Raw genomic sequence first — 27,897 nt, 5'->3', positions numbered from 1 at the left:
CACACACACACACACACACACACAGCACTTTTACTGCGGTCGAAAATACTGCCACATGAAAAACGTAAGATAATTAAAAATAAAATTTATTGGCATTTAATTTTAAATACACAATATAACAAAATTTTGAAAGTCTAAACCAATACACATTAGTTATTTTGTTTGATGTAAAACTATAAGTTTGATAGAAACTGTACAGTTATCTGTCATCGGGGGGAGGTCAGTGCGATGTGGGGGTCAGAAGTAGTGAAGGCATGTGGGGTGAATACCAGTGTGACGCTGAACCAGAAGCCCGTTGCAACATCAGTGAAGATAATATTTTGGTCAAAAACATCTTCTCTTCATACAATTGGTTCCCCAACTCAAGCTCGACAAACAAACAAACAAAGCAAAAGTTTTGGAGGTCAACTGTGGAAATCATTGACCACGTCATTTCCCCCGAGTCGTGCGATTAAAACTAATAACGGGAAAAGAAACACAAGTCTTTGGAATCCGTAGTAGTTTCAAACGGGTTCATCCCAGCCGCCTCAGGCCTTCTTCATCTTGCTCAGGTGGCTGCCGCTGTTCTCGTGGCGAGCGGCGCCGTTGCTTGCTCCGTGGTCGATGCCGTTGGCGTGGGCGGCCGCGCCGTTCGGGCGCTGCTCGGCTCCCTGTTTTGGCAACCGCTTGCCCTTCACGTAAGCCTGGACCCAGAAGTTGGAGAAGAGCACGAAGAAGAAGGTTCCGTACATCCAGATGAGGTGGATGAGGATGGGGAACTGGTAGTCGCAGCTCTCCATGAAGTAATACTGGGTAGCGTGGAGGGACACCAGGACAAACTGGATCTGTTGGGAAGGAACCAGCCCCTCAGATGGATTTGTCTCAAAGCTCTGGGAGCAGAGGCCTTAAACTAAAAAACAAACCCGGAGAACAAGAAACGACAGAGAAAAGTGCGTCCAGAGTAGAGGGTGTCCCTACCAGCTGAATGGCAGTCATGTATTTCTTCCACCACAAGAACTTCTGGAAGCGCGGTCCAGCAGCAGAAAGGCCGTAGTAGAAATACATGATGATGTGGACGGTGGAATTCACCATGGCGTGGAAAGATCCCATTCCACCTGGGGGCAAGAATCACACAAGCTGCATGAAGCCAAGTAGCACGAGAATCAGAGTACAGTTACATTCTTGATCCGACAGGTCGGAGGCTCTTAAGTTAATCATCTTCTCATGACTAAACAGTCATAAATAAATCAAGCCGGCACAGGGTTGAGAAAAAATAAGAGCAGAAGCCAAGTGGAGGAAAGCGTTGCTGATTGCAGAGGTCAACATCCACAACGTTGGTTTACGGGCACAATTTCAATGACAATAAAAGCCGCCGCGCTGTCATTGCTCAGCTGTTAATAATCTTCAAACCATTTGGCAATTCAAGTCATCGTTAACGTGTGCTCACCGGGAGCGTGGACGATTCCCCACCACCAGGTCCAGGGCATGAAGGAGTGGTGGAAGATGTGAAGGAAGGTGACCTGGCCGTGCCTTTTCCTCAACACGAAGAAGACCTGAACAAAAGAGGCTGTCGATCAGGTCGAATCCGAACTACGGCGACCAAAGGTGAGTCGGGTAGAAAGGCTGAACCCACCGTGTCGATGAGCTCAATGATCTTGGAGAACCAGAACAGCCAGGCCACTCGGACCATCTGGTGAGGGAGGAGAACCCTTGATGTGAAATGATCCTTCCACATCATGGGAAACCAAGTGGTGCATAATGATCACGAGAGGGGGACTTACTCGAAGTGCTTGAGGACTGTTGGACGTATCGACCGGGTCACATCGCCAGGTATATGTTGTGGCCCAACCAGACATCAGGAACTAGAATATCAGAAATACACAAATGAACATTTATGTGAAATGTTACAATGTGTAAAAAAAAAAGGGATCTTTAAACGTTGGAGACTTGAATTAACAACGTTTTACTTCGTAGACGATGATTATCGAAAGTGCCACTAGCGAGAAGTTGTAGACTATCATGGCTTCCTTCAGCTGGAAGGGCTTCCGATGGGCCATTGTGCGCGGCCCAAGGTACAGTACAAAGAAGAGGTAACACAGCAATATTGCGGACATGGGAATAGGAGTCTGCATCATTGGATATTCCTTCAGCCGAGGATCTAGGAAATAAAAAAAACCCCGTCAGAAAACAAAAGCATAGAGCGATCTATTGAATTCAGTTTAAACCTACCAATTCCTGCCAAGAGGTAGTTGTAGATGTCCATGGCGTGCGAGCCAATCTCCTGAACCTTCTGAAGCATGTTTGCCATCTTGAATTATTGTGACCAAATTATCTGGAGAAAAAACAACAACAACGAGGTCATTGTTAATTTCATCTGGCCAATGCCTCAAAGATCGTATTTTGGCCTTTTTTTGTTTTTTAATGACCAAAGAGTAAAATTGGGAGCACATCTCAGACACGTCCTCTCAATCCAGATGTAGTGTGAGACCCAGCAGCTCTTCTCTCGTCGGACAAAAAAAGCAAAACACACCCAACCAAAATGCCAGGATGCTCATCCAACATGTGCTACAAGGAACTGGGAGGACGTCGCATCACACAGCAGGGCGGCACTCTGCTGGCTTTTGTGTCTTCACCTCATGACTCCTCAAATGAACCCGACTGGGAACAAAAACCGGAAAGCTCAACACAGTAAAAAACACAAAGCGCTGAGCCCTCCCACCGGCATCAAAGTCTTTTTCTTGACGTGTAGAAAAACGTTTTTATCAAACGGACCCTGCAGAAGACGTCGCTGTGGTTTATCGGACCTGTAAATGTTCCTGTTGACAGAAGGTCTGCCGTGTGGGGTGCAAAGTGTATTCCCAAAGTAGAGGACCGGCGGGGCGCGGCATTCTCTTCCCACGCTATTGTTGTACAATCTTTTCACTGCCTGAGGCGTAAAGAACGGCCCGACCCGCCTTAAGCCAATATCGTTACCAGGCGGTTATTTCAAGGCAGGTGAGAAGTGACGCACAAAGAAAGGAAGGAGATATTTTTAGGAGCAAACAACAGATATGCGACATGGAGCTGGATGCAAGTTTATGGCGGTTTAGTTGCTTTCAGTGTACAATTTTTAAGTTCCGTTTTGTTATCACAGGGTGTCAAACTGGCTCTGCAATCGGTACTTTGTATCTGCTACTTGTGTTCTAGGCCACACGTTATCTGACGACATCAAGAACAAACTTGCAGTGACATCGAGAAAGAAAAAAAAAAGTAAACTCGAAAGCATATTTGTACAAATAATACCGCCGTTGGGGTGCTTGGGTTCACATTTTGTGCATTCATTGTGTCAAAGTCAAAGGTGATTCTGAACAGTGCACAGCTACAGTGTGAACAGATTACATCATCTTCCTTCTCCGAATTTCCCCCGTGCAGTTTTTTTTACAGCGCTAACCACGTAGCAACGGCGTCAGCGCCGTATCCGTCGGGCGGATCTCCCGCCTGAAGCCTCCAGGTGATCGAGTTCAGCATCCCAGAACAATCTGTGACGGCTGCGCGGCTGACCGAGCTTCCCTGCGTCACAAAAAGGTGACGACTTTAACTGCGGCCCTGTGGTCTCGCACGGCCCCTGCGCGCCATCACCGGGAGGTGGAAATGAGGGTGTCGTTTCGGGTGCAGCAGACCAGATACATGACTTGACAAGTTCAGGAAACTCTTACGCAAAACGCGGCGGTTGTTTTTGAGGTTTTCTGTCGGGCGCCTCGCATTTCAACACGAGCGCCATCACAACCGTCTGATGGGGAGAGAGACTGTCTTGTTCTGAGGGAAGATGCTGAAGAGTTACATGGCGTAGAAGGTTATTTATTAAAAGCCACTTTAGGAATTAGATCCCTGTGGGATTATTATTATTATTGGTTATGAATCTCCCAGTTTTGGTGTTCAAAGCGCAACATGTGACTGACTTGAGAGGGAAGGTTTAAGGGAATACAGACCATAATAAAACTGAGTGTGCGAGTCAGGAGGACAGTCTTGTGATCATGCATGCTCGGAGGGAAAAAGGGGAAAAAAAGTCTGTATTTTTTAAAGTTCTAGGTGAAGAAATGGAAAAGGAAGTTTCACCATCAGCCGGCAGAGACCGCTTCACAAGCAACAACAAACGGCACTTCTTCTTCTATCCCATTAGCTCAGACCTCAAACCTCATGGGATCAGCGAACTGATTTCAATCTCCAGCAAGTAAAAAGGCGGAGCGCCGCTCAGCCAGCAGTACTTCCACGCGGGGAACATGCGCATACGTGTGGGAGGGTTCCGCACCCCGCCGCCGCCGCTTCATTCCCTCGAGGGAGCGAAGCCACGGAGCTGCAGACACGTGACCGCACTCCCTCGAGGGAACGACTTCTGTCACTCGAGAGGAATGTCAGAAATGCACAGCCCCGAGCTACTCCAGTTTAGTGTTTTACAATCATTTGAAAAAAGAAGAGAAAAAAACAGCTACTCCGGTACGTCCCCTTTAGGTCACTCTTAGACTTCCTTGTCAGCGCCGTGGCCGGCTTACATCTACCAAAAGGGAGCTATAGAAGAGTGGGGGGGAGGGGAGGGGGCTACTGTGAGAAGGTCAATGAATCACTGGGATGGAAAAAGGTTCACGCTCGCGAGTTGGAAGTTAATGATGAACCAAAACTAAAAAAGGAGCAAAGTATCTGCTATGAAACCGGAGCCCCATTTCCTCAAAAACGGCCCCCGAGCCGCTCGACGCGTGAGCCCGTCCTGTGTAAACATGTGCAACTTACCTCCTTGAGACCGGAGTCACTTTCCACCCTAAATCATCAAAAGCCAGAGTGGATTCTTGCTTTGGGAGGACGGCAAAGCGATACGGGAAAAGAGCAGAGAGAGACAGAGAGAGAGGGAGGGAGACAGAGGGAGGGAGAGAGCGAGTACTGTAAACGGAGTGTGACTGGTACAGCGGTCTTCCGATTCCCCACCCTCCCTGACTCACACGGTGGATGAATAACCAGCTCACAGAAGGAGCGAGCGGTGGGGACGGAGCGCGGCCAGGGGGCGGGCGGGGGTGGGGAGGGGGGAGGTGGCGAAGATTGAGATGGGGCCCCCCTATTTAAACCACCGGCCCTGATTTTAAGATCACTACTCTGTGACCACCGCCCTGAATTCAACAAGGCAGAGACGGCCCCTCCCACCGTCTTCTCTCCTGTGGCCCTGAAGAAGGAAAACACACACACACACACACACACACACACACACACACACACACACAACTCCCGAGTCCCCTGTACGTTTTCGGGTGGGCTGGTAATATTATTCACGCAGGCGAGAAATCAGAGGACACTTTGTTCTCGTGAAGGGGCCCATTGTTGGGCCCCCGGCATCGGGCTCTCGAACCCGGACGAATATTTGGCCACGTGTTCGCTCCGCACGGAACCTCAGTAGAACACGGAGGAGAACGAGTCGCTGAATGCATCGGGAGCCGGGGAGCTTAAACATAACGGCAGAGCAGAAGGATCGCTGCGAGGGGGGGGGGGCGTGTTATTGTGGTGATTACATTTCATGCCAAGAAATTTGCTTTTGTCCTTCGGCCGCAGATCACTAGATACTAGAACATATCGGAAACAGTTATCAGGTCTGATGAAGTCTAAGCGGTTTCAGAGGTCAAGTCCTACATAATCGATGATCTGCTGACTTTGCTGACGAGTTCAAGGTCTCGGGTCAAATGATGTAACAGGAGAAAAAAGTTCCTTGTCAATAAATTATCTGAAAGGAAGATAAGGCTGATGGCATATCAGGCATTTTTCAACAAATTACATTTGCTTTAGATGTTGGACGGCCGTCACGAAAAAGACGGAGGAGGAAGAAAGACGTCCCGGACACGCTGAGGTCACGGGTGCGTTCCCATGACAACAGCCAAAATTAAAGGACAGACGAGAGATAAATGTGCAAGATACGCGTCGCTGGCCTGCGGTAAATGTGTAGAACTCGTGTGCAGGGAAATGTTTGCGTGTTGCCCGGAAACAGTCGAGCTGCAGAACTATTTGTGTTGGTGGCGCAAAATAAATGATTGAATTACACAAACCCAAGTGGGTTGTTATTACTGTGGAGTAATAATTGTTGGTTACAGAAGCAAAGACGCGATGCTTATTGTTGGGTGGTCCTGAAACGTCCTACAAGCGTAAATCCTCCTGTCATTCAAATAAAAATATTTATTTTTATAGAGGAGTTTGGTAAACTGGTTGCTATATAATGTGGACGCCATTATTAGACAGGGCAAAAGGTAAGTTAGGGGAAAAAGAGATGAGGACTAGGAGAGAGAGAGAAATTGGAGGTACAGGAGGAGGAGGAGGAGGAAGAGGAGGAGGAGGGGCAGCCATTGTGAAACATAATCAGACATATTCAACTGAACACTTGTTCAGTGTGTCCAAAGCTCTTCTCCTGTCAGCAGAACCGCTAAATAAAACTCCAACACGTCAGCTGATATAAGATATAGGGATATACTTTTGGTCTTCTACAGGATCTACAGGTTTTAGTGAAGTTGTTTTCAAGTAAAAACATCTGGTGTGACTTTCATATTATTTTACAAACTGTAATAAATGATCACAAATGAGATTTTCTGTAAAAATCAATAACAGCTCTTCAGTAACTACATTTAAGCTTGTTCAATAAATAAAATGTATAACAGACACAGGAATACCGTATTGGATTGAAGCCTTTTTGACATCAGGTGTGTGTGGGGAGCAGTATCACACCTGTGAGTGCACAGACGTGGCCTGTTGCTAAACACCGGGTTAATTCTCCCTCTGCCCCCCTCCCTCCCTGAGCCCTCTGCAGGCCTCGACGACTCGGGTGTCAGGAATAATCCACAACAACAATGGAGCCTCCGTGGGTCTCTTCGTCTCTTTTTTTCGAAAGGTGAAACTAATGAGAAAATATCCTCATTAGCGCATAAATCCTTATTTAGCTGCGGCCAAAAACGTGTTTTGCGAGGACCAGCACATTCTGTTCAGTTAGCCTGAGGTCCAGGCTGAACTCTGACCCAGATTTGAAGAAAATTGCCCCTCAGTTGTTCCTGAGAGATATTCAGGAGAACCTGGAACACACGGTGCCTCCGGCTGCAGCCGTCAGCGGCACCGAGCGGCAGCTCAGCAGGTGCAGCAGACGTGAGTCAGCACATCGAGTCAGCACGTCGCACCCCAGTGAGGAGCAAAGGTGCAGCAACCAGTTCGATTCAATGTTGCAAAGAATAATGCAAAGGAGCGGTTATAGCCGAGGACTCAATCTGTCTGCTTAGGCCACGCATTCAGGGCAATTTTGAATTGTACCAACGCAGGTGTTGTCCATCACTTCCCTTCATTTAGTGAAAAATTGTACTCAAAATACTGAGATTGAGAATATGGAGATCAATAAACTCAAACAAGGCAAAGAAATGTGTCTTTGGGTACAAGCAATCAGCTAATATAAAGCATTTAAGTGGGAAAAAGTACCCTTAACTTTACATAAGCTGGCGGCACTTAGTATCCGGGTAGTTTAGTAATGTGAGAGGATGCTTAAGCAGGATTTACATAGGAGGGCCATTACGCCTCCGCCACGCCTCAAACAACCTACACATACAATCTGCCATTATACTTCACAACATCGCCGGTGCAAAAACTCCATTTCCCCGCCATTGGAAGACGTTCCTCGCTCACACCAGGTGTGTCACTGGATGCAAAAACCAGTCGGCGAAAAAAAACAGCCACCACACGTCCTAAGAGAGACTCGTAGACGGGTCGGGGATTAGACTTTGTGGGGAGGGAAACGTGCACCACGTACTACCTGGCAAAGCCATTCACCGACATAAAAGAAACGTGGTTTCAAGAGAAACATTTTCGCTGGCTGTAAAGTGTTGACTCAAGAAGATTATACACTATAACAGCAGGCAGCGGTTGAGCGATAGACGCCCCCCCCGGCATGCCGCCGCGGTGTTTACGTTACCTGCACGGTCCACCTGGGCTCTCTGACCTTGGGCCACAGCTAATGTTGACATGTCTACACACAGCCAGTGATCCACAACCTTCCTTAGGACACCATCAATAAGGGCCCTGGGAACACGGGGCCTTCAAGAAACAGGTGCCAGGTGCATTGTGGGATATGCGTGTGTCAACCTAATCCCGTCCTACGAGGTTCAAAGCACTGTCATTTCCTCTGGAGCAAATTCACAGGTAACATTTTGCTTTGTTGTGTGAATAAAACCCCACAATTTCACCCTCAGTGTAGTTTCCCCAGCATGCATTGCAGGGACGAGGTCGTGCTTCTGTCTTTCTCCCGCATCGGCAAAATTAAACGAGAGTCGAGCGTGACCAATGCTGTCGCAGCAATCAAGGACGGCCGATAAAAGTACCAGAGTTATTAAACATTATCATACAACGCCAATATTTACTCACGCATTCAGAATCACTCGGTCCAAAGTTCAACTCCTCCCCTTCCTGTCGCTATGTATGTAAATATGTATCATTTGATAAGTAGCTTGAGCTCTGCGGGGATGATGGTTCCATCACCTCTGACCCAGGGTAACCACATTAACAGGCCGGCCCGGTAAATACACAAAACTCTGCCACCGAGTGAAGTAAAATGTCACAAGGAGCGTGAAATAGATGAGGTGTTACACAGGAATGCAGCTGGACCGTTAGAAGCGGAACAGTTGGAGCGTCAGGCCTGCAGGTGGGTTCTGCTACACCTCTGATGGAGAAAGGTGAATGTCAATGAGTTCTTTGTCCGCAGCACAGCAGCCAAATGACGAGAAACAATAAATGCTGCAACACAAACTCAAGTTAGTGTTGAAATTAAATCTGCTTTAAAATAAATAAATATGGATTTGCACTTACAGAAAGTGTGTTTAAGTTTAAGGCCCTAAGCAGTTCTGCACAAGAGGAGAAAAACACAAAATAAAAGACACCTGAATGAGAAACACTTTGATGTGACGTTACGGAAATTAGAAGCGAGCGCGAACCATCACCCCCCCCTCCACAAAAAAAGGGAAATTGTACTTAATTTGTATTTACACAGCTGAAGTTAACTAAAGCCTCGTCGAGTCAACACGTTGCAGAAAGTAACGTTACTCACGTGAAATAAAGGCGGAGGGAAAGTGTCGAAAGCAGCGTGGGCGCCAGAGAGAAGTCAGAGCCGCTTCCTCTTCCTCTCCGCGGAAACCTTCCTCACGACAAGAGACCGCTCGGCGTCAGCTGGAATACAAAAAGGTGGAGTGATCTCTCTCTCTCTCTCTTTCTCTCTCTTTCTCTCCCTCCCTCTCTCTCCTTCTGTGTCTCTGCACCGCCACGAGTTGGGCTCCTAGTATGGTGTCGATTGTCGACGACTCGGCGGGTGATTGGGCTCCTCTTGTGGTGGGAGGGGACCTGTCTAAACTCTGGAACAGGCTACACTATATCTATATATATATATTTTGAAAGTAAGCAATGTGCTGCACGGCATCTAGAATTTTTTTTTTATTGTTGTGTTGTTGTGAAATCTTGATTATTCTGACCCGCAGTGACGAACAAAGGTCACCTGAGCTACACCTGCCTCAATCTTTATTCTCTTTTAACAGCTTTAATCTTCAGGCTTCAGGCAGCAGGATGATGAGGCAGCATTATTTATACAACCCTGTTATTCAGCTGATATATAATACTGTATATATATATATTTATATATATAATACTATATATAATAATATATATATATCATCAAAATATATATTTATATATGGATATCTTTAAAAATCAAAATAGCCATCAACCTATTCTGACAGAAAGAATACTATTAATTTCAATCAGCCCGTATTCAATGAGTCTCCATTCAATGCTTGTTACTGGAGTAAACTGCTGGCTTAACAACTGTGAGTACTTAAATAGTGGTTTTTTTTAAAGTTACCTTCATGGTGGTAGTTTGGGGGGAAAGTGGCTTTGGGGGGAACCAACTACAGCTCCGGCGGCCTTGAGCTTCATATAAGAGATGGCAACACTGGGCTTGGACTTTTCGAAGTCTCGAGGTCTCGTTCACGCGTGAGGGATCTACTCGTCCATTCACGTTTGGACCCTCACTAAAGACAAGAGGATAAGATCGCAGATGCAGGCGGCCGTGATGCGCTTCCTTCATAATGGCGCTGGGCTCAGCACCACAAAAAGTCCGTCTACAAATTGGCGCCCTTCGCACGTGGCATTGCAATATCAGCACTTCAAGTCCCTTTGGATAAATACAGTTTAATTCAATCTTGTCAGCAGTGACGAACAAAGGTCACCTGAGCTACACCTGCCTCAATCTTTATTCTCTTTTAACAGCTTTAATCTTCAGGCTTCAGGCAGCAGGATGATGAGGCAGCATTATTTATACAACCCTGTTTTTCAGCTGATATATAATACTGTATATATATATATATATATATATATATATATATATATATATATAATACTACATGTAATGTAATGTATATATAATAATATATATATATCATCAAAATATATATTTATATATGGATATCTTTAAAAATCAAAATAGCCATCAACCTATTCTGACAGAAAGAATACTATTAATTTCAATCAGCCCGTATTCAATGAGTCTCCATTCAATGCTTGTTACTGGAGTAAACTGCTGGCTTAACAACTGTGAGTACTTAAATAGTGGGGTTTTTTTAAGTTACCTTCATGGTGGTAGTTTGGGGGGAAAGTGGCTTTGGGGGGAACCAACTACAGCTCCGGCGGCCTTGAGCTTCATATAAGAGATGGCAACACTGGGCTTGGACTTTTCGAAGTCTCGAGGTCTCGTTCACGCGTGAGGGATCTACTCGTCCATTCACGTTTGGACCCTCACTAAAGACAAGAGGATAAGATCGCAGATGCAGGCGGCCGTGATGCGCTTCCTTCATAATGGCGCTGGGCTCAGCACCACAAAGAGTCCGTCTACAAATTGGCGCCCTTCGCACGTGGCATTGCAATATCAGCACTTCAAGTCCCTTTGGATAAATACAGTTTAATTCAATCTTGTCAGCAGTGACGAACAAAGGTCACCTGAGCTACACCTGCCTCAATCTTTATTCTCTTTTAACAGCTTTAATCTTCAGGCAGCAGGATGATGAGGCAGCATTATTTATACAACCCTGTTATTCAGTTGATGAATAACTTAATCTAAAGATCACCCTAAGGTAAAACCACATGTAGGTGTTTCTTTATCTCCACTTTGTTTTATTTGCTCGTGATGCTTTCTCCTAAATAATAATGCTTTGTTTAAATATTCAAAGGCACAATATCAGAGAGCTAAATAGTCACAAACTCTATTTTAAACTCTATTCACCTGTGAATTGTTTTTTTTCTCACTCTGAGACTCTACTAAAATCAACTCCCTCCTGATTCATACGCAATTGTTTTCTATTCCTAAAAACTGACAAAACTGAAAGAAAAAACTTTCCACTGTTGAAAAGCAGTGTGGTTTTTGGGGACGCGATGATCGAGACTTTAAGGAAGGTCTGGCTGGTTGCACTTCCTCCTCTGTAACGTCTCTGGTGGATGAAAGTAAGACCGAGGACAAAAGTAGAGCACAGGGCAGCAGAAGGCCTCAATCGGTCATTTCCCGCGTACGTCGTCTACTCCTTAGTTGGTAAACGCATTCCTCCGAATAAGAGCATAGTATTTAATTTATAACCCAGGGTTCATTTGTGTTGTGCAGAATATAAACATTTTTTACTCCAAATTAAACAATATTAAACCAGTATTTAAATCCAAACCACCTGCTGCTGTGGTATTCCTCTGATAATAGGTCATTAGAACATGGAGCCACACTCATAGTAACACTCATAGTGACTCCAAGTGGACATGTTGGATCAGTGCAACTTGTGACAACTGCCCACTCAACGTAGAATAAAGGCGGCAATGCTGAATTAAATTAATTAAAAACTCGACAACATATACAGAAGATGTGCATGTTGACATATTCATATATACGGTATATGCACATATTTTTCTTTTTAATTCTGTCCCAATATCAATACGTTACCTGGGCTCTGTGTATCGCCCGACACCTTCAACATTGTTAAACACTATAAACAAATATAACTAGAAATATAGATATAAATCCACTGTGTTGTTATTCACCTTTTAAATAGTACATTGTACAACATCAGACATCCTCAAAGTTAACAAAAATTATACAGCTCAATAAAAAGTTGGAGATGGTTTAAAATTCCAGTATATAATAAAAATGTGGTTCTTTCACTCCCATCACAACGAGTGGACCGCTTCTCCTTCTTTGCAGGTGGGATGACATTACCCAGTAGACAAACAAACACTGTCTTCATTGTAGGTTACCACACATTCACCTTTAGAGACAAAGCGAACAGTCAGGACCGCTGCAAGGAACGCTCAACGCACCCCGAGGGCACTGGGAATTAGTCGGTCTCAGTCAAACATGCCTTGTTTGCTCATGATTTAAAGGCAGTGTCGTTTTTTGAACACTAACTCTTGATCTATTTCAAGTTGGACTTTGAATTCAACGACAATATCTTAAAAAAGGCCAAGAATTTAAATGACATGTTATTGAGAGTTCACAAAAAGAGAAAAGATAAAAGAGCAGCATTGACTGCCAGACATCCAGAAACGTTTGCGGCCTCGTTCGGCTGCGTCCGTCCTATATGTGGCTTGAGAAGAGGGGTTGCTTTCTCAGGACCTTTACCAGAGGGCTGGACTTTGGTGGGACGAGAGGGCCGGCTGCTCTGCCTACAGGATGAGAAGAAAGGAAAGCAATGGAAAACAGGGAGGGCTGAGTGGGGGGTTCAGAAAGCCCTTTTCCAGCCCTTCTACTCTTTCATTTTATAGGTCTTCCACACACACACACACACACACACGCACGCGTGTATCGTCAGCAGAGGACAGAAGGCAAAGTCAGGATGTGACATCATCCACAGGAAGAGAAGCCAAACAACTTTTTTTTCTCTCTCTCTTTAACTGTGTTGACTGTGCTGCTGAGTGAAGTTGGAGCCTCTCGGTCTGTTGGTCGGCCGGCGGAGAGGCAGCGGATCCAGAGGAGCCAGAGGGGGGAGAGAGCGGCTGGATCTGTCCTCCACGGGGGGAGTTTAAAGCCTGAATCCTCCCTGAGCTTCTCACGACTCCCCACCACATTCCTCCGCCACAGAGGACCCAGGTACAGTGCAGGCAACTATTTCTTCTCCCCCCCGATTCTGTAATCTCCTGTTTTTCACCCCCCCCCCCCCCTCCTCCTTCGTTTCGGGTTACCGTGACCCTTTTTTTTTCTTCATAATTTGTGTGTTGGTTCTTTTGGAGGGCTTTTGCTAGTCTGCAATCTGCCAGAGGCAAACTGCATAAAAAACACCAGAGTGGGCCAACAGTGCGTGATCAGACACGCTTCCCTCCGAGGCTGTTGAAGCTCGCGGGAAGACGTCAAGTGATCAAATACAAAAATTCCCTCTATCCCACATGCGTCCACTTCTTGTGCAACCCCTCCCCGACCACGTATGATATCTGTCTGAAACCGTGAATCCGGAGCTGAATGCTGTGACTGAGAGCCTTCCTCGGAAAAGCCCTTTTGTTGTGGACGCGTTAAGAGCGATCTCATGACCACGTATTCACGCTCCCCCAGTGCAGAGATTCAAGCGGAGGCAGCGGGGGAAGAAACGGTCCCCTTGTCACATACCAACGCCAATGCGTTTTGAACCATCACTGTTGAGTCGACAAAAGCCTATTTTTATGAAATGAGGTTCTATGTCAACAGAGGTTCTCACACAAAGGGCCGGCTGAATGCTCGGTCTGTAATTTGAGCACGAGATGATAATGCGGGGACTGAAAAACTTCTGCTTATTGGAGTCGCAGTGAAACGAAACCGCAGGAAACGTTGAGACCGGCAGTTACAAATGGGACACAAATGCGGACATAGGATCACGTTGCAGCCACAGTCACTAGAATGTGACTGCAGTGTCAACACGCGCTGCAGTCTCAGACATCGCTGGATGGAAAAGCACACAATGAGTGTGTCGCTTTGTATCTCTCACAAACTGCTCACCCACCTCGTTTTCCCATAACAACCCAGAGTGTGTAGTTGATATTAAAACGCAGGCATTCTTGTTTTATTACCATAATAGCCGTTAATGGAGGGCACGCTGCTGATCGGTGCGTGCTATCTGCCAGATGGTTAATGGCACCGTATCCATAGGCTGAGATGTATTATCTCGTTGTTTGTGCATGTAACAAACTGGAAAAGGTACCTGGAACTCTCTGCCTGATGCTTAAGCTCTTATAAGTGAAATGGTGAATGTTGTGTGCTCTCTTTTTAGGTAATTTTCTTAAGCGGGTTTCCCTCAATGGGTTGAATTAAAAAAATAAGACAAAAAAGATATAATAATAAAATAATTGTTTGTCGATAATGTAGATAATTAGTTGTTGAACCAGACTTAATGTTTGGCCGTCCAGCTTTGTAGGTATACCTTTTATGTTACCTTCACATTTTTGGTCTTTCCGGCCCAAAGCAGTTGATTGACGGGAAAGTGACCTCTTTTTTTCTTCTTCTTCTTCACAGAAAAATCCCACCATTCGAAATCAAGACGACCTGAAATCTTCAGCGCACAGACGCTGACCCCCTCTGACCTGATTTCCTTGCTGAAACCCGCCTGGTGCCATCTCTCAGGAAAGGTCCCGCTTATTATTCTGGAGAGCTTTTTCCTCCCCTTCTCACGGGGGGAATCGCCTGAGTCGATGGCGTTGTGTCTCGGACAAGTCTTCAGCAAAGACAAAACATTCAGGCCCAGGAAGCGCTTCGAACCGGGCACCCAGCGCTTTGAGCTCTACAAGAAGGCCCAGGCCTCGCTCAAGTCCGGCTTGGACCTGAGGAAAGTGGTCCAGCTGCCCGAGGGGGAGAACATCAACGACTGGATCGCCGTCCACGTCGTGGACTTTTTCAACAGGATCAACCTGATCTACGGCACGGTGAGCGAGTACTGCTCCGAGCGCACTTGCCCCATCATGTCCGGGGGCCTGAGGTACGAGTACAGGTGGCGGGACGGCGACGACTACAAGAGGCCCACCAAGCTGCCCGCTCTCAAGTACATGAACCTGCTGATGGACTGGATTGAGTCGCTCATCAACAATGAGGACATCTTCCCCACCAGAGTAGGTGTGTGAGGAGTCTGCAAGTTAATGAAATGTCCCGTCGTCTCAAACTGGGGGGGGTAAAGTTCAACCGGGGTTAATTTAACGGCGAGGTTGACATTTAGAGGAGATTGGACAGTGATGGTGGGAGCACGTTTGCCGTTTAACATTTATTAGAGGGGAGACTCGGGGTCTTTCTCTATGATTCGCCTCTGGGAGATCTGCTTCCTCCTGAGCATCTGTGGACATGCAGACCAGGTGAAATAAGGAACATTTTACCTCTAGGTGTAAGTTGTTGGACCGTAGATTACGGGTTTTAGGTGAGTGTTTCCCTACCTTTTAACTAGTGTGTGCTCAATTTTTCACCGTAAGACAAGAGACAAAGTGGCCTGGTACCGGAACCTTTTGTCTTTGTCTGGCATTACCACGCAGCCTTTAATTAGATAGGACAGCTTTGAGGAATTGTTTTAGTTTTAGATGACACTGTGATTCTTTCATTTCTTTAATTCATTTTCAAACTAACAGGGAACATTTTCTCTCCCTTTTTAGTAAAGACAGCATTTTAAGCCACCACAGGCTTTTATCTGTTCTCTTCGACCCAACTCTTTAACACATTTCGCTGACTGATAGATGCCTCGTACTGCTGAAAAATGGGTTATTATACATTTTCGGGAAAAAGTGCAATAGCGTATATTAGGTAATAGGTCCTATCTTTTCTCCTTTATGTCCACTTTCATCAACCCAGTCTGTCAAAATAGGATGTGTCCATGCAAATCAGATTTCATTCAAACACTCCACTACAAATCTTTACTGCATTCAGTTTTACTGTCCCGGATTTAATCAACTTCTCAGGTGGGATTCTATTCATGTCTGTTTCTCTTTTCTACACACAATAGGTGTACCGTTCCCCAAGAACTTCCAGCAGGTGTGCAAGAAGATCCTGAGCCGCCTCTTCAGGGTGTTTGTGCACGTTTACATCCATCACTTTGACAGCATCTGCAGCATGGGCGCGGAGGCTCACATCAATACCTGCTACAAGCACTACTACTACTTCATCTCTGAGTTCCACCTCATTGACCACTCGGAACTGGAGCCCCTGGTGAGACGATAGCGCGGCCACAGATGCGTGAGCGTGACGACAGGGAGCATGAGAAAGAGGATCAAACGGATGGGGTTTTTCTTTGTTCGGAGGGGTTGTTAACGTCAGCTGTGCAGAAAACATCAGCCGTCCTGCCATCTATAACCTTGATGTGCAGCACGGCTGATGAGGTTGAGTTTTTTGTTGAGGCCAGTGTGTTTTCACAGCTAATGCACAAAAAAAAACTTTAGTCTGAAGTCTTACAGAGTGAAGTTGCTGATTTTGTGCGGGCCTGTAATGTCCTCTGAGAAGCCTGGGCCGGGATATCCCTCAAAAAGTGAAACGGGGTTGAGACATTTATGTCTCGTTTTTATTGTTCCACCTTTAGCACACAGTTGTTTTGTTGTTGGTCTCACAGGAATTGTCTTGATCACAATTAGAAATTATTTTCTTCAGGCAGAAAGTGTCGATACAACTTCATAACAATCATTCATCCCCTCGTTTGATTTGGATGTGTTAAATATGCCCTTTGTTTTATTTTTCCCACAGAAAGAGATGACAGAGAAGATATGCAATTAAAGTACACCACAAGGACTAAAGGAGTTTACACTTTGACGTGATCTGAGCCCCGTGAGAAGTCATCGCCTCCGAAACACTAAACAAGGAACAATTTTGAATCAAGTTGTACGTGCGGTTTTCTAAGCATAACTGAGAAGGTCCACTAGCCAACCACTTCTCTCCCGATTGTGGAAGTGCCTTCACAGAAGTATTGTCTCATAGTGAGGTGGTGCATAGCTCCATCATTATAGGACTTTGTGTTGATTATAATACATCCTCCTGAAGCTGTTTCTTTCCTCCTGGTCATGCATGTTACATCGTTTTATATACAGTGTTAAGTCGTTGCCGTATGTTTGTATTGCTGTTGATTTGTTGTTGTTTTTTGTTTTTTTTACATTTTGGACATAAATATGCAGTTTAAAAATGCTGTTGAAAATGTGTTTTCTTACCCTGTCAAACCAAAACATTAGTAAAAAATTAGTAATGTTTACATTATTAAAGTCAAAACGTGAAAAGACAACAAGACGAGCAGCTTTTTTAATACACATAATTGCATCAGTTTGGTCTGCTACAGGCCTGTAGTTTCAGGCCAAAACCCAAACAAATGAATGTTTGACCATATGAATAAAGAAAAGGATGTATAATATCATTGATAATACATTTCTGGCATGCGTCGTCAGCCAGAATTAGTCCTATAAGTGACGCTGGGCTGCCAAACCTGTGCATCCCTAAATGAACCGCATCAACATGCACAAGAAAAATCCCCACTACGTGGAGAGGGGAGCGGCGGGGAATCGAATGAAGTGACGTAGGACTGACAGCTATATTGTTGGCCAATGGGAGAAGGGCGTTTGCAAAACGGGGCGGATACAAACGTCTTTTTAGGTGTTTTCCCGCCCGTCGCGTCACTGGCTGCGCTTTCAGCTAGCAATGGATGCTTACATCAGCTGTGAGAGGCTTTGACAGCGGGGACCTGGCTGGTTTGGACCATTCGGACCCGGAGTCCAGGTTAGACTGGTTTCTTGTATTTATTTATTTTCCCGTTTAACGTGATTTAAATGTTACTTAGAAACATACTAGTCTGAAGTGGCGAATGGATGAATATGGGGAGGGGAAGCTAGCTATGGGTCGTTGCTAGCTAGCTAACGTTAGTATCAACAACAATAACACCCGCTATTGTTCATTCGCCAGTGAAGCCAAACCGCATCTTTCCAAATGAGTGATTGGTCGTTTAGTTGTTGCTTCCTCTTTAAACGTGTTCTTTGAGTTGCGTAGAAACAGTACTAATTTAAAGTAACCGGGTGTAGAAAGTTAACGTTAGTGTTCGCTGTCGGTACACTTGTTATCCGCGTGGTTACGAACACTTCAGTGATAATTAAAGGTTAACGGAACAGAAAGCCGATGCATACGTTACATTTCACTTGTCATGAAGCTAAATGTGACTTATTACCATATGAGATCTCAACCGTTCGTCCACAACCGCGACCAGATGCCAAAGAAAGTTTGACACGAGAGAGTGAAAGAAAGAGGAAACTGTTGACCAATGCACTTTTTCCTTTTTTTTCCCCTCCCCGTGTTCCTTTAAATAGTACATGTGTGTAGCCGCTGATGCAGTTGGTTCCAGACTATCTAACTATTTGCGCTGTGACCTTCCTCTCAGTTGGCAGACATGGTGAGGCACAGCGCGATGACAGAATTGCAAACCTTCCAGCACTCTCTCCAGGTAGGATCTGTTCCCTCCATACTGATGACTATTAATCGTTTAACCTGTTGGATACAAACAAGCTGCCATCGAGTTCACAAACTGTCAAGGCCGTCCAAATTCATTTTCAATGAGTCACTAGTGTAAATGCTTCTGGTAATCTCCATTGGGGAGATGAGGCCTGATCTGGTGCTTCCTGCATTCCCACGAGGCCACTGTTTTGGCGGGTTGCCAAAGAGGAAGCAGAGAAAAGCTGTGTTGTAATCCTACTTGAACATCTGTATAATCGCTGTGCGTCGTGTTTTTTGGTTGTCATTTCTCACTTGTAATAAGGTGAGCGAATGAACGTTTTCCCTCCTCGTGCTTTCTGACTCTGGGTGCTCTCGCACTTTCCCCACCCTCTCCCTCCCTCCCCCCCTCCCCCCACCCTCTCCCTCCCTCCCCCCCTCCCATGCGGCCTCCTTCCGTCACAGGGTGACTCCCTGCCGTTGGGCCAAGCGGGGCAGAGCTGTGGGGGAACTCAGGAGAACGGGGTCACTCCGGAGGGGAGACGGCCCCCCTCCCCGGGCCCAGCAGGTACAAAAGCTCCGGAGCTGCCGAAACGCTTCGGGTGAACAGCGGCAACACTCTGGCAAACTCTCAACTGTTTTAACAATTTTTTTTAAAAATTTTTTGCTCGCAACTGGGTTCTTTTGTGTCGCCACAGATATCGAGAAAAGCCAGCCAGTGAACATCCCCGATGCAGCGAAAAGAAAAAAGAAGAAGAGAACCAGAGCGACGGACAGCTCCATGGGCACTTTTAATGGTACTTAAGCTGAAATTGTTGCGAGAGCTAAAGATAAAATAAATGACACAAACCTATGCTGCAGGCCCATGATGTCATGCTTTCTTCAGATCTGTACAAGCTGACGGATGAGGTGCTCGGTCAAGGGGCCTACGCTAAAGTTCAAGGGTGCATAAGTTTGCAGAACGGACAGGAGTATGCTGTGAAGGTAAGTAAGGGTGGTTGTAGGTAACAAAGTAAGACTTATGTGCTTTGTTATCTTGTACCGGGTGGACAATCATGCCACACAAATTAATAAGGGTAATATTATATAATAGTTCTTTTTTTTTTTTTACAAAGATCATAGAAAAGAGTGCGGGGCACAGCCGGAGCAGAGTCTTTCGAGAAGTGGAAACTCTCTACCAGTGTCAAGGAAACAAGTGAGTGTATCTTGTTTTTTAGTTATTTTTAGAACCAAATTAAAAAAATGTAAAAAAAGGATGAAATCAATTCTAATTGGTATCTTGACATATTTTCATTCAGCAACATTTTGGAATTGATCCATTTCTTTGAAGACAGCTGCTGCTTTTATTTGGTGTTTGAAAAGCTGCGTGGTGGTAAGTACAAATTTGCAATTAAAGCTAATTATTAGCTTTCTTTCCTCTTTATAAATGGGCAGATTCCCACAACAACTGTCTTCTCTTCCTTCAGGCACCATTCTCACACACATCCAGAACCGGAAGTACTTTGACGAGCTGGAGGCCAGTAAGGTGGTCAGGGACATCGCCCAAGCGCTTGACTTCCTGCACACTAAAGGTAGAACACCTAACACCCGTTCTATGGCAGTCTGTGGATTCCTTATGTACTTTTCCTCATGGAGACTGTGCTGTTGCAGGCATTGCCCATCGAGACCTCAAGCTGGAGAACATCCTCTGTGAATACACTGATCGGGTAAAGACAGGAAGCTGAAAGGACATTCGTCTTTCCTTTTCAGGTATAAAGTAAACCGGCATAATGCTTTTCCCTCGTCTTTCATCCTCAGGTGTCCCCAGTGAAGATCTGCGACTTTGACTTGGGGAGTGGAGTGAAGCTCAGCAGTGCCTGTACGCCCATAACGACCCCGGAGCTCACCACGCCGGTAACTATCTGCTTTTGAATTCAGAGCACACACTCACACACACCCAATAGAAAAAAAAGGTTACGTGACCCAACCCTCCCCGTGTGATTTTATTCCTCTCAGTGTGGCTCAGCAGAGTATATGGCTCCAGAAGTAGTCGAGGTGTTCACTGACGAGGCCTCTTTCTACGACAAACGCTGTGACCTTTGGAGTCTCGGGGTCATCCTCTACATCCTACTGAGCGGAAGCCCCCCGTTCACAGGCCGCTGTGGCACCGACTGTGGCTGGGACCGCGGAGAAACCTGCAGGACCTGCCAGGTACCAGGCACCTGTCACTCTGTGCGCGACGGCCGAACACCTTTACACGGAAGTTGACGTCGTGTCGATTCTCTCTGCAGACTCACCTGTTCGAGAGCATCCAGCAGGGAAAGTACGAATTCCCAGACAAGGACTGGGATCACATCACCGAGGGGGCCAAGGATCTCATCTCCAAGCTGCTGGTTCGGGACGCAACCCTTCGCCTCAGTGCTGCTCGGGTCCTCAAGCACCCTTGGGTGCAAGGGGTGGGTGTGGATGCATCTACTCCTACATCCCGCGCGCAGGGCCGCTGGTAAACCCATTTAATGCTCCTCTTGTTTCTACAGAACGCCCCAGAGAGAGGTCTTCCCACTCCTCATGTTCTACAGAGGTAGGACGTATAAGAAAGTCACTGTGAATGTAGTCATGACGTTCAGACGGTGTATCGAGCTACACTGTAGTCATCTGAAGCGCAAATCGTCTTTCATATCCTTTCTCTCTCTCTCTCTCTCTCTCCCCCCTTTCAGGAACAGCAGCACCAAAGACCTGAGCCAGTTCGCAGCCGACGCCATCGCCTTCAACCGGCAGCTGTCTCAGCACGACGAGCAGCGGGAGGACGTGGGGGCCGTCGTTTGCCCCGTGAGGCTTTCCCCTCCTTCCAACTCCAGACTGGCCCGCCGGCGGGCGCAGACCAACGCGCTGCGCAGCAGTGACTTCGCCCCCGCGTCCGACGACCTCACGGCCTGACAAGTCTCCTCGATGGGAGGGGGTCGGGGGGGGGCGGGGTCTGATTGATTTCTTTTTAGCCTCCGCCTGCTCCGGGCGGGTGTTGGTTTTCTTCTTTTCTATCAGCAGCGGGCTGTTAGGATCAGCCGCACAGTGGCCGGTCCTGGTCCTGAAGCTCTCTCCCGTGGCCAGTAACCTTCTCACCCGGACAGTCATTAGTCGGCTCCCGCTTCTTTTAATGTAACGACTGTTTAGTTTTTAGAAAAGCTCTTGGTTTACTGTTATAAAGAGTCTTAACAGATATATTTATTTTGTATTTAATGATGATTTATTTTGACAGAAACCACTCTTAATGCCTCGATCAGTACATATCAATATCAGCGGCGCAGTACATTGGTTCAGCACAGTTTTGCCACTGTTCCTGTTCTAATGAATTATTATCTAATATTGATGGATTTATTTTTCTTGTTGTCCAACTGTGAAGGAATTAATATTTTATGTAAATGCTGCTTATTGCTTCTCTGCTTTGGGTGGAAAGGGATGTGTGTTTGCTTACTGAAGCGCGTCCGTCTGATCTGTGTGGATGTGTTGAAATGATCAAGTCTGACTACACTAAGAGGAGACTGTTACTGCGAATACGCTTTTTCAAAAATGACATTCCTGTTCAGGCTATGAAGAACGTTATAGATTGTGAATGGATGTTGAGAAGAGCCTTTGATCAAACAATATCAGTTCTAGCTTTCACTTCAACCCAGGCTACCTGAAGCACTGATGTACTTTAAGACAAGTGGCTGATTCATTGTATCTAAGACGTATTGTAACTGCGTTTGGGCCTTCTATGTGAAATCAGCACCTACAGGGATATTTTAACTTTTTAAGGGGTTTTAACTCCTCCGATGTTACAGCTAGCTCTTTTGGCATGTTTTGTGTCCTCCCGGTTAAACTAAACATCCCAAAACACTTTATTATTGATTGGATATCTGTTGTTGTTTTTTAAATTTTTTTTATTCTGGGTGCATTTAAATGTGAGATTTGCATTTTTTTGGTTCTTTGTAGCTATTGAGACTTTAAAAGGGGTTTATTAAGAGTTGATGTTATACTTTGTAGTCAAACAGCAGAATCCATTCTGCTTCTTAAGAGATTTTTATATTTTATATATTGTTTGATTTTGACGATTTAAGTTGGTTTCATAATTGTTTTTAGACTAGAAGCTCTTATTTGTTTGACCAGCGGACACCAGTCGCAGGCCATCATCTTCATTTCCCTGATCACTCCATTGACGACCGATAAACGACACGTCCCCCTGATTTCACACTGTTGCCATGGACACCACATCCCCATAGCAACACTGGCCCATCACAGGCTGGCAGGAAATTGACAGGGATTTACTCTGAGCAACAACAAAAAAAACCCATTAGGGGACAACGGCTTGCTTTCTCGCCGTCTCACTGCTATTATGAATCATAAATGGACTTTTAATATCTCCTCAAAAGAAGATTCAGTAACAGGCGTGAAACTATGGAGTGCCATTTACATTAGTCATATCTCTTACAAGGGTCCTATGCATAACGTTCTCAGTACGGAGTACATGTTCTCTGGTAAGCTGTGTTCTCAATAATAAAAAAAAAAAAGTCAACATATTTGCCGGTGTAATTTGTGTCACATTAATTTGTCTGCTTCTACATTGAATGCAGTTTCTCATTGCGGTGTGTTGTGTCTTGGGTACGAGTGCATGTGGTGAAAAGCTTCCCTTGAGTGAGAAACCTTCGCTCACTGAAGCCGTGTCCGTGTTAAGAGGAGAAGTCTCCGGGTAACAACAGAAATGTACCTTTCCATTATTTAAAGCAACATAAAAGCTGTAGTAACACGTGACGCCACCCACTGGGTGCATGTGAGTATCTATGGACTTCTCAGCGATTTATTCAGTGCCCACGTGAAAACAATTACTCACTTTATTGCCAAAGATCTGATTGGAGGGTTTGATTCCGATCCCTATAGTGCCCCCGGTGGTCCTGGTTTATTATAACACGTGTGTGTGTGTGTGTGTGTGTGCGGGAGAGTCTGCTCACTCTGCTGCTCACCTGCAGCCGCGAGACATCTTCTCCAGCTCGGCTGCTCCTGCATCAGATGGACGGACAGCAGAGGGGGAACCATTGATGAGCTTTATGGGTCTGACTGACGGTAGGTGACTGAGAAACAGCGTGTTGCAACAATGTTGCTGTATGTTTCCAGCTTTTCTTCTTGTTGCAAGTTGTCATGTGAACATCGGTGAGGAAATGTTTTTAAAAAGCTCTTGCCCCGTCTGTTACATGTCTTGAGTCATTTATTTCTATTCTCAGTAGCTGTAATTTGTCTCTTAGTAAAATTAATGGACATTTATTTTGCAGCATTGTAGGAATTCAAAATCGGAGGAATCTTAAACATGAAGCGTTGTAAAAGCTGCAGCCTCTTAAACTAGTCTTAGTGGCATCGTCCCAGCGAGCTGCACACGTTTGCTCTCCATCATCATCATCGTCATCATCATAGTCACGCCCCCCCCCTCTGTTGGATGAGTTCAGTGACGAGTCATTCTTCAGCTTCTCTGGGTTTCCACAGAGCTCTCCGTGAGACATGGCGCTACCTGAAAACTCCCCCAGGCCCTCTGCCCCCATGAAGGCCCCCCGGGGGCGTGCCCCGCTGCGCCACAGCGTGCCCTCCCCGGCCCTGTGCTGCGCCTGCGGCCTGTGCATCCTGCTGGCCGGCATCAACATCACCCTGGTGGGAGCCTTCGCCTACGGCACCGTGGTCCCCGCCGGCAACCCGCCGATCGTCGTCGGGCCCCTCCTCCTGCTGGTGGCCCTTGGCTTCTTCGCGGCGTGCTGCGCGGTCAGTAGGAGGCCCCCGGCCCGCAGGCCCGACGGAGGCGAGAAGTGGGGGCTGATGCGGGTGGGCGGGGCGGCGTTCGAGATGGAGACCAGCGACCACATGCTGCAGGACACCACGGCGGTCCAGCTCAGCCCCGCCAACTCCCCCGCCTCCTCCCGCGGGTCCAGCTCCAACCGCGGGGGCGACCCCCAACCCGCCGCTCCGCCCGCCGCCGGGGCGCTGCACATGTCGGAGATGTCCGCAATCAGCACCACCTTGACCTCTGACCTCAAGGAGAGCCGTCCCGCGGAGACGCTACCTGCTCAGGACACGCCCTGCCCGTAACGTGGACGTCTTCGTGCCGCTGGATGCAGACGTCCGGTGTGAGTCACAGCTGTTTAAAAAAAAAAGAAGACTACTACTAATAAAACCTGTGATTGCAGCTTATTCTGTGTCGTTGTGCCGTTGAATGTGTGTTTGTGCAAAACACAAGAAGAGAAGACGGTACTTTAATCCAGTCGCCTTTTTGTGTACTTGTACGTGTATGGAGGCCGATAATCCTGCACTCACGCTGTGGATCGACCCCAGTTGGCGCCGAGCTCCTCTGAGTCATGAGAGCTGCTCCCGTGCAGACCTGCTCGCCCACTATTCTTTTTCCACACGCTTGAGTTTTGTTTTTAAAAATCAGCTGCGGAAAGGGTCAGAGGTCAGAGCGACCTGTGTCATGCCAAGATGGATATTCAGTGAACGTGTTTTGTCATGTTGCTGCTTCAGATGTTCCATGCGTGATTGTGGCAACTATACGTTTTATAAATAAAACTCAAAGTCATAAATGCCATTTACTCAAAGTGTCTCTTTCTGAAAACTGTGTTAATGAGTAAGAAAGGTGAAGACGAGTCCTTCGATCCGTGATCCGAGGAAGGCCAGCCGCTGACACGTCGCCCCTCACTTGGCGTCTGACCCAACAGCTGCTGAGGAGGCGAGAGGTCCGCGTCCACAAACAGAGCCGGGCACAGCGCGTGATCCCTGCACACGACTCAGCAGCCACAGCGTGTTGTTGCCTGGTGAATCAGAAATACGACCCGGGGGAAGGAGGGGGGGGGGGGTGACATGTCTGGGCAACCTGAAGTCATTTCAGTAAACAATCAATGAGGTCACGTTGAACTGAAGGATGGCGGATGGAAAATCGATGTCGTGCAGGTTCATGTAACTGGGCCCCCCCCCCTCCCCCCCAGGCGTCGTTACATTTTTTATTATTTACTTTTATTAGTTTGAATTTTGCTTAATGACATCACGAATGACACATGGTGTTCAAACTGTGATTGTCATCTCTGATAACCGGTAACACCTTTGGTTGCTTTCAAGAAGAGAAAAGCTTCCTGTTAATGAGGAATATCTTGACATTTGAAAACGGCATAAAACCAGAGTGTAATATTTCATTGTGGTTCTTGTCAAATGGGAGAGTCGGCGATGTCGGCATGCTGAGCCGGGTCATGAGCGAGGACCAGAGACCCTCTCCAGCGCCATCTTCAGATCACTGGGGTCACCGGGGTCGTCGCAGTAGAAGGATTTCCACGGAGGGCTTCTGGGCCCTCGGTTTGGCGCCCGGGTAAAACATTTACAAGTGGCTGACAACAATATAAGACGAACGAAGCAGCTCTCTCCACCACCACGTCTCACAGGCGTCTCTCTTTTGTTCCTCACATCGATCAACAAACATTACCACATAATTGTAAAGTGCATGAAATAGCTGTAATTTGCGCTCATTTAAATGTAACAATTTGTGATTTTAATAGTAAGTGTGAGGCTGAGGACTGAGATCGTTACTTTTGTGGATATTTATGCCATTACTGCCATGAGCGTACAATGAACTGGAATCAGAGTTAAAATTTGGAAAAAAAACTGAATTCATCTCCACTGACAGAAGGTCGTGTTACTCCTGTTAGACCACAATGTTTAGTCACATATCAGATATTATTCATCCTGCAGCCTGCAGGTGCTTCAAAAATAACTCTGACAACATGAGCGTCTTAAAAAATGTTACTAGGTCTCCTCTTTTTTCCTCTTATGTTGAGTCTGCATTCATTGCGAATCCTTCGGGTTCGTTTTATGTGACATTATTTTTCAAAGTGAAAGTTTCCGCCTGTTCTAGAACTGCTGAAAAACCAGGAGCAAAGTTCATGTCTTTCATTGATTTGATTTGATTGATTTGTTCTGGGGTTCTGCCGCCAGGGGGCAGCGGCGGCCTTCACACCGCATCGCCGACGGTTCATCTCACTTCGAGGTGGGAACATCTACAAAATGTGTTTGGGGTTTAGTCTTTGGTTTTGATGTTGTATTGAAAATATCTTTAATGAGAAATCCAGAACAACGCTTACGTCGCTCTCCAAAACATTCACATTTGCACATGACTACATTTCATACTATTAAATATACTTTAATAATATAATATTTACATCCCAATATGCCTTTCTGGCTATTCTGACCCACAGTCCTTTGTTCAAGGTCTAAGTTCAAGGGTCCAAAATAAAATGCATATATTGCTGCAAATGTATGCAGTTTGTGAGATGCTGTATGTATAAAAATTACGTTTGGATCAGGGTTCACGTACATACAATTTACAAAGTAAGTAATGTTGCGTGCAGTATTCATTCTATTGGCACATACTCCCCCCATAACATTACATTTAGAAATTGGACCATCTTGATCTGCTGAGGAGAATGTAACCGTGTGCAGCAGGATCCTAACATTTATTACCAAACTATACAATTACAACATTATGCATTGTGAAATACAGTTTTTTTACCTTGGAAAATTGGAAGTGGGACGTGGGAATGTTGTAACGCCCATGCACCACCCACCATGACAATTTCCTTGTACTTACCTGCCTAATCAATGTTTCCGATTCTGATTCTGATTCCAGCTCAATAAGTCGAAAACTTAATCGGGATCAATAAAACCTGATGATACCAAGCGCTATTTCAGTATTTTATACAACCACTGTAGCAACATGTCCACAGATAAAGACAGTGAGACGTGCATGACTGATTTAATACGACTTAATAAGACCGCAAACATGGTAATTGACAGCATAAAGGTCTTTGATGTGGGTCAAACTAAACATTCACATCCATGGATTCTGGATTTATCAGTGATGGAGAAAGAGTTAGAATTACTTAGTGAATTCACTTGGACAAATTATAGGTAAAAGCACGTCTGGATCAAGTCTTAATTAGAATAGTTCAATAAAAAGTATATGAATGACAAAAATAAATAATAATTATTAATACAAAAAGTGTTTGGACCTTGAATGCACCACGGCTTCCAGCCCCGCTCGTTCAAAGTGCCCGTCCTTGGTGAAGACCCCCCCCCCCCTGCTTGCAGCGAGGGACGCAGGGATCCTCCTGCGGCCCTGAAACACAGTCGGGTTTTCTCTGAACCGCCGCCTGAAAAAAAATACATTTCATTTCCCGCAGGTAAAACACTACATTCCCAGATATTATAGAACAATAGCAAGGTTACAGTGTCTTTGCCCTCCTCTGTGAACATAATCATCGGCAGGTGGGTGACCCCCCTCCGTGTGTTTCACGCACGCTGAACTTCTTCTACACGGGCCCGTACTGGGTTCGCCCCGGCGTCTTGTGCTTGCCATTTGTCTCCCCGTCCCTCCTCTGTTGTCGGGTAGAACGGGCGTTTAGCATCCCACCTCTTAAAAGTGAAGTGCCATTAAT

General features: G+C 46.1%; 4 protein-coding genes across 7 annotated transcripts; 3 read left to right on the top strand and 1 right to left on the bottom strand.

Moving 5' to 3' along the window:
• Nucleotides 1-68: 68 nt before the first annotated feature.
• elovl1b (ELOVL fatty acid elongase 1b) lies at nt 69-9,366 on the bottom strand. Of its 4 annotated transcripts, XM_078108542.1 has the most exons (10): nt 9,062-9,357; nt 8,824-8,858; nt 4,744-8,677; nt 2,209-2,311; nt 1,947-2,137; nt 1,761-1,841; nt 1,613-1,669; nt 1,427-1,532; nt 958-1,094; nt 69-824 (listed from the first exon to the last, which is right to left on the bottom strand). In XM_078108542.1, the coding sequence occupies exons 4-10, from the start codon at nt 2,285-2,287 to the stop codon at nt 528-530; spliced, it is 948 nt and encodes a 315-aa protein (XP_077964668.1). In that variant the 5' UTR covers nt 2,288-2,311; nt 4,744-8,677; nt 8,824-8,858; nt 9,062-9,357; the 3' UTR covers nt 69-527. The 4 variants fall into 4 exon arrangements, with proteins under 4 accessions (XP_077964668.1, XP_077964670.1, XP_040041266.1 ...); XM_078108544.1 differs by lacking the exon at nt 4,744-8,677; XM_040185332.2 differs by lacking the exons at nt 4,744-8,677; nt 8,824-8,858 and having other exon boundaries at nt 9,062-9,366.
• A 1,195-nt stretch (nt 9,367-10,561) lies between these two features.
• mob3c (MOB kinase activator 3C) lies at nt 10,562-17,237 on the top strand. The gene is made up of 4 exons (XM_040185339.2): nt 10,562-13,123; nt 14,513-15,106; nt 15,978-16,180; nt 16,709-17,237. Exons 2-4 carry the CDS (start codon nt 14,689-14,691, stop codon nt 16,736-16,738), a joined length of 651 nt encoding a protein of 216 aa, XP_040041273.1. The 5' UTR covers nt 10,562-13,123; nt 14,513-14,688; the 3' UTR covers nt 16,739-17,237.
• Nucleotides 17,238-17,566: 329 nt separating this feature from the next.
• Nucleotides 17,567-22,958, top strand: mknk1 (MAPK interacting serine/threonine kinase 1). The gene is made up of 14 exons (XM_040185315.2): nt 17,567-17,725; nt 18,378-18,440; nt 18,893-18,995; nt 19,126-19,224; nt 19,314-19,411; nt 19,543-19,622; nt 19,726-19,799; nt 19,894-19,998; nt 20,078-20,133; nt 20,225-20,320; nt 20,423-20,617; nt 20,698-20,862; nt 20,944-20,987; nt 21,124-22,958. Exons 2-14 carry the CDS (start codon nt 18,387-18,389, stop codon nt 21,341-21,343), a joined length of 1,389 nt encoding a protein of 462 aa, XP_040041249.2. The 5' UTR covers nt 17,567-17,725; nt 18,378-18,386; the 3' UTR covers nt 21,344-22,958.
• A 362-nt stretch (nt 22,959-23,320) lies between these two features.
• LOC120824455 (transmembrane protein 275-like) lies at nt 23,321-24,624 on the top strand. Its single transcript, XM_078108546.1, has 2 exons — nt 23,321-23,503; nt 23,918-24,624. The coding sequence occupies exon 2, from the start codon at nt 23,933-23,935 to the stop codon at nt 24,509-24,511; it is 579 nt and encodes a 192-aa protein (XP_077964672.1). The 5' UTR covers nt 23,321-23,503; nt 23,918-23,932; the 3' UTR covers nt 24,512-24,624.
• The last annotated feature ends 3,273 nt before the right edge of the window (nt 24,625-27,897 follow it).

This window comes from Gasterosteus aculeatus, chromosome 8, assembly GCF_964276395.1.
Source record: "Gasterosteus aculeatus chromosome 8, fGasAcu3.hap1.1, whole genome shotgun sequence".
Taxonomy (NCBI): domain Eukaryota; kingdom Metazoa; phylum Chordata; class Actinopteri; order Perciformes; family Gasterosteidae; genus Gasterosteus; species Gasterosteus aculeatus.
This window is presented reverse-complemented; position numbering and strand designations above follow the sequence as displayed.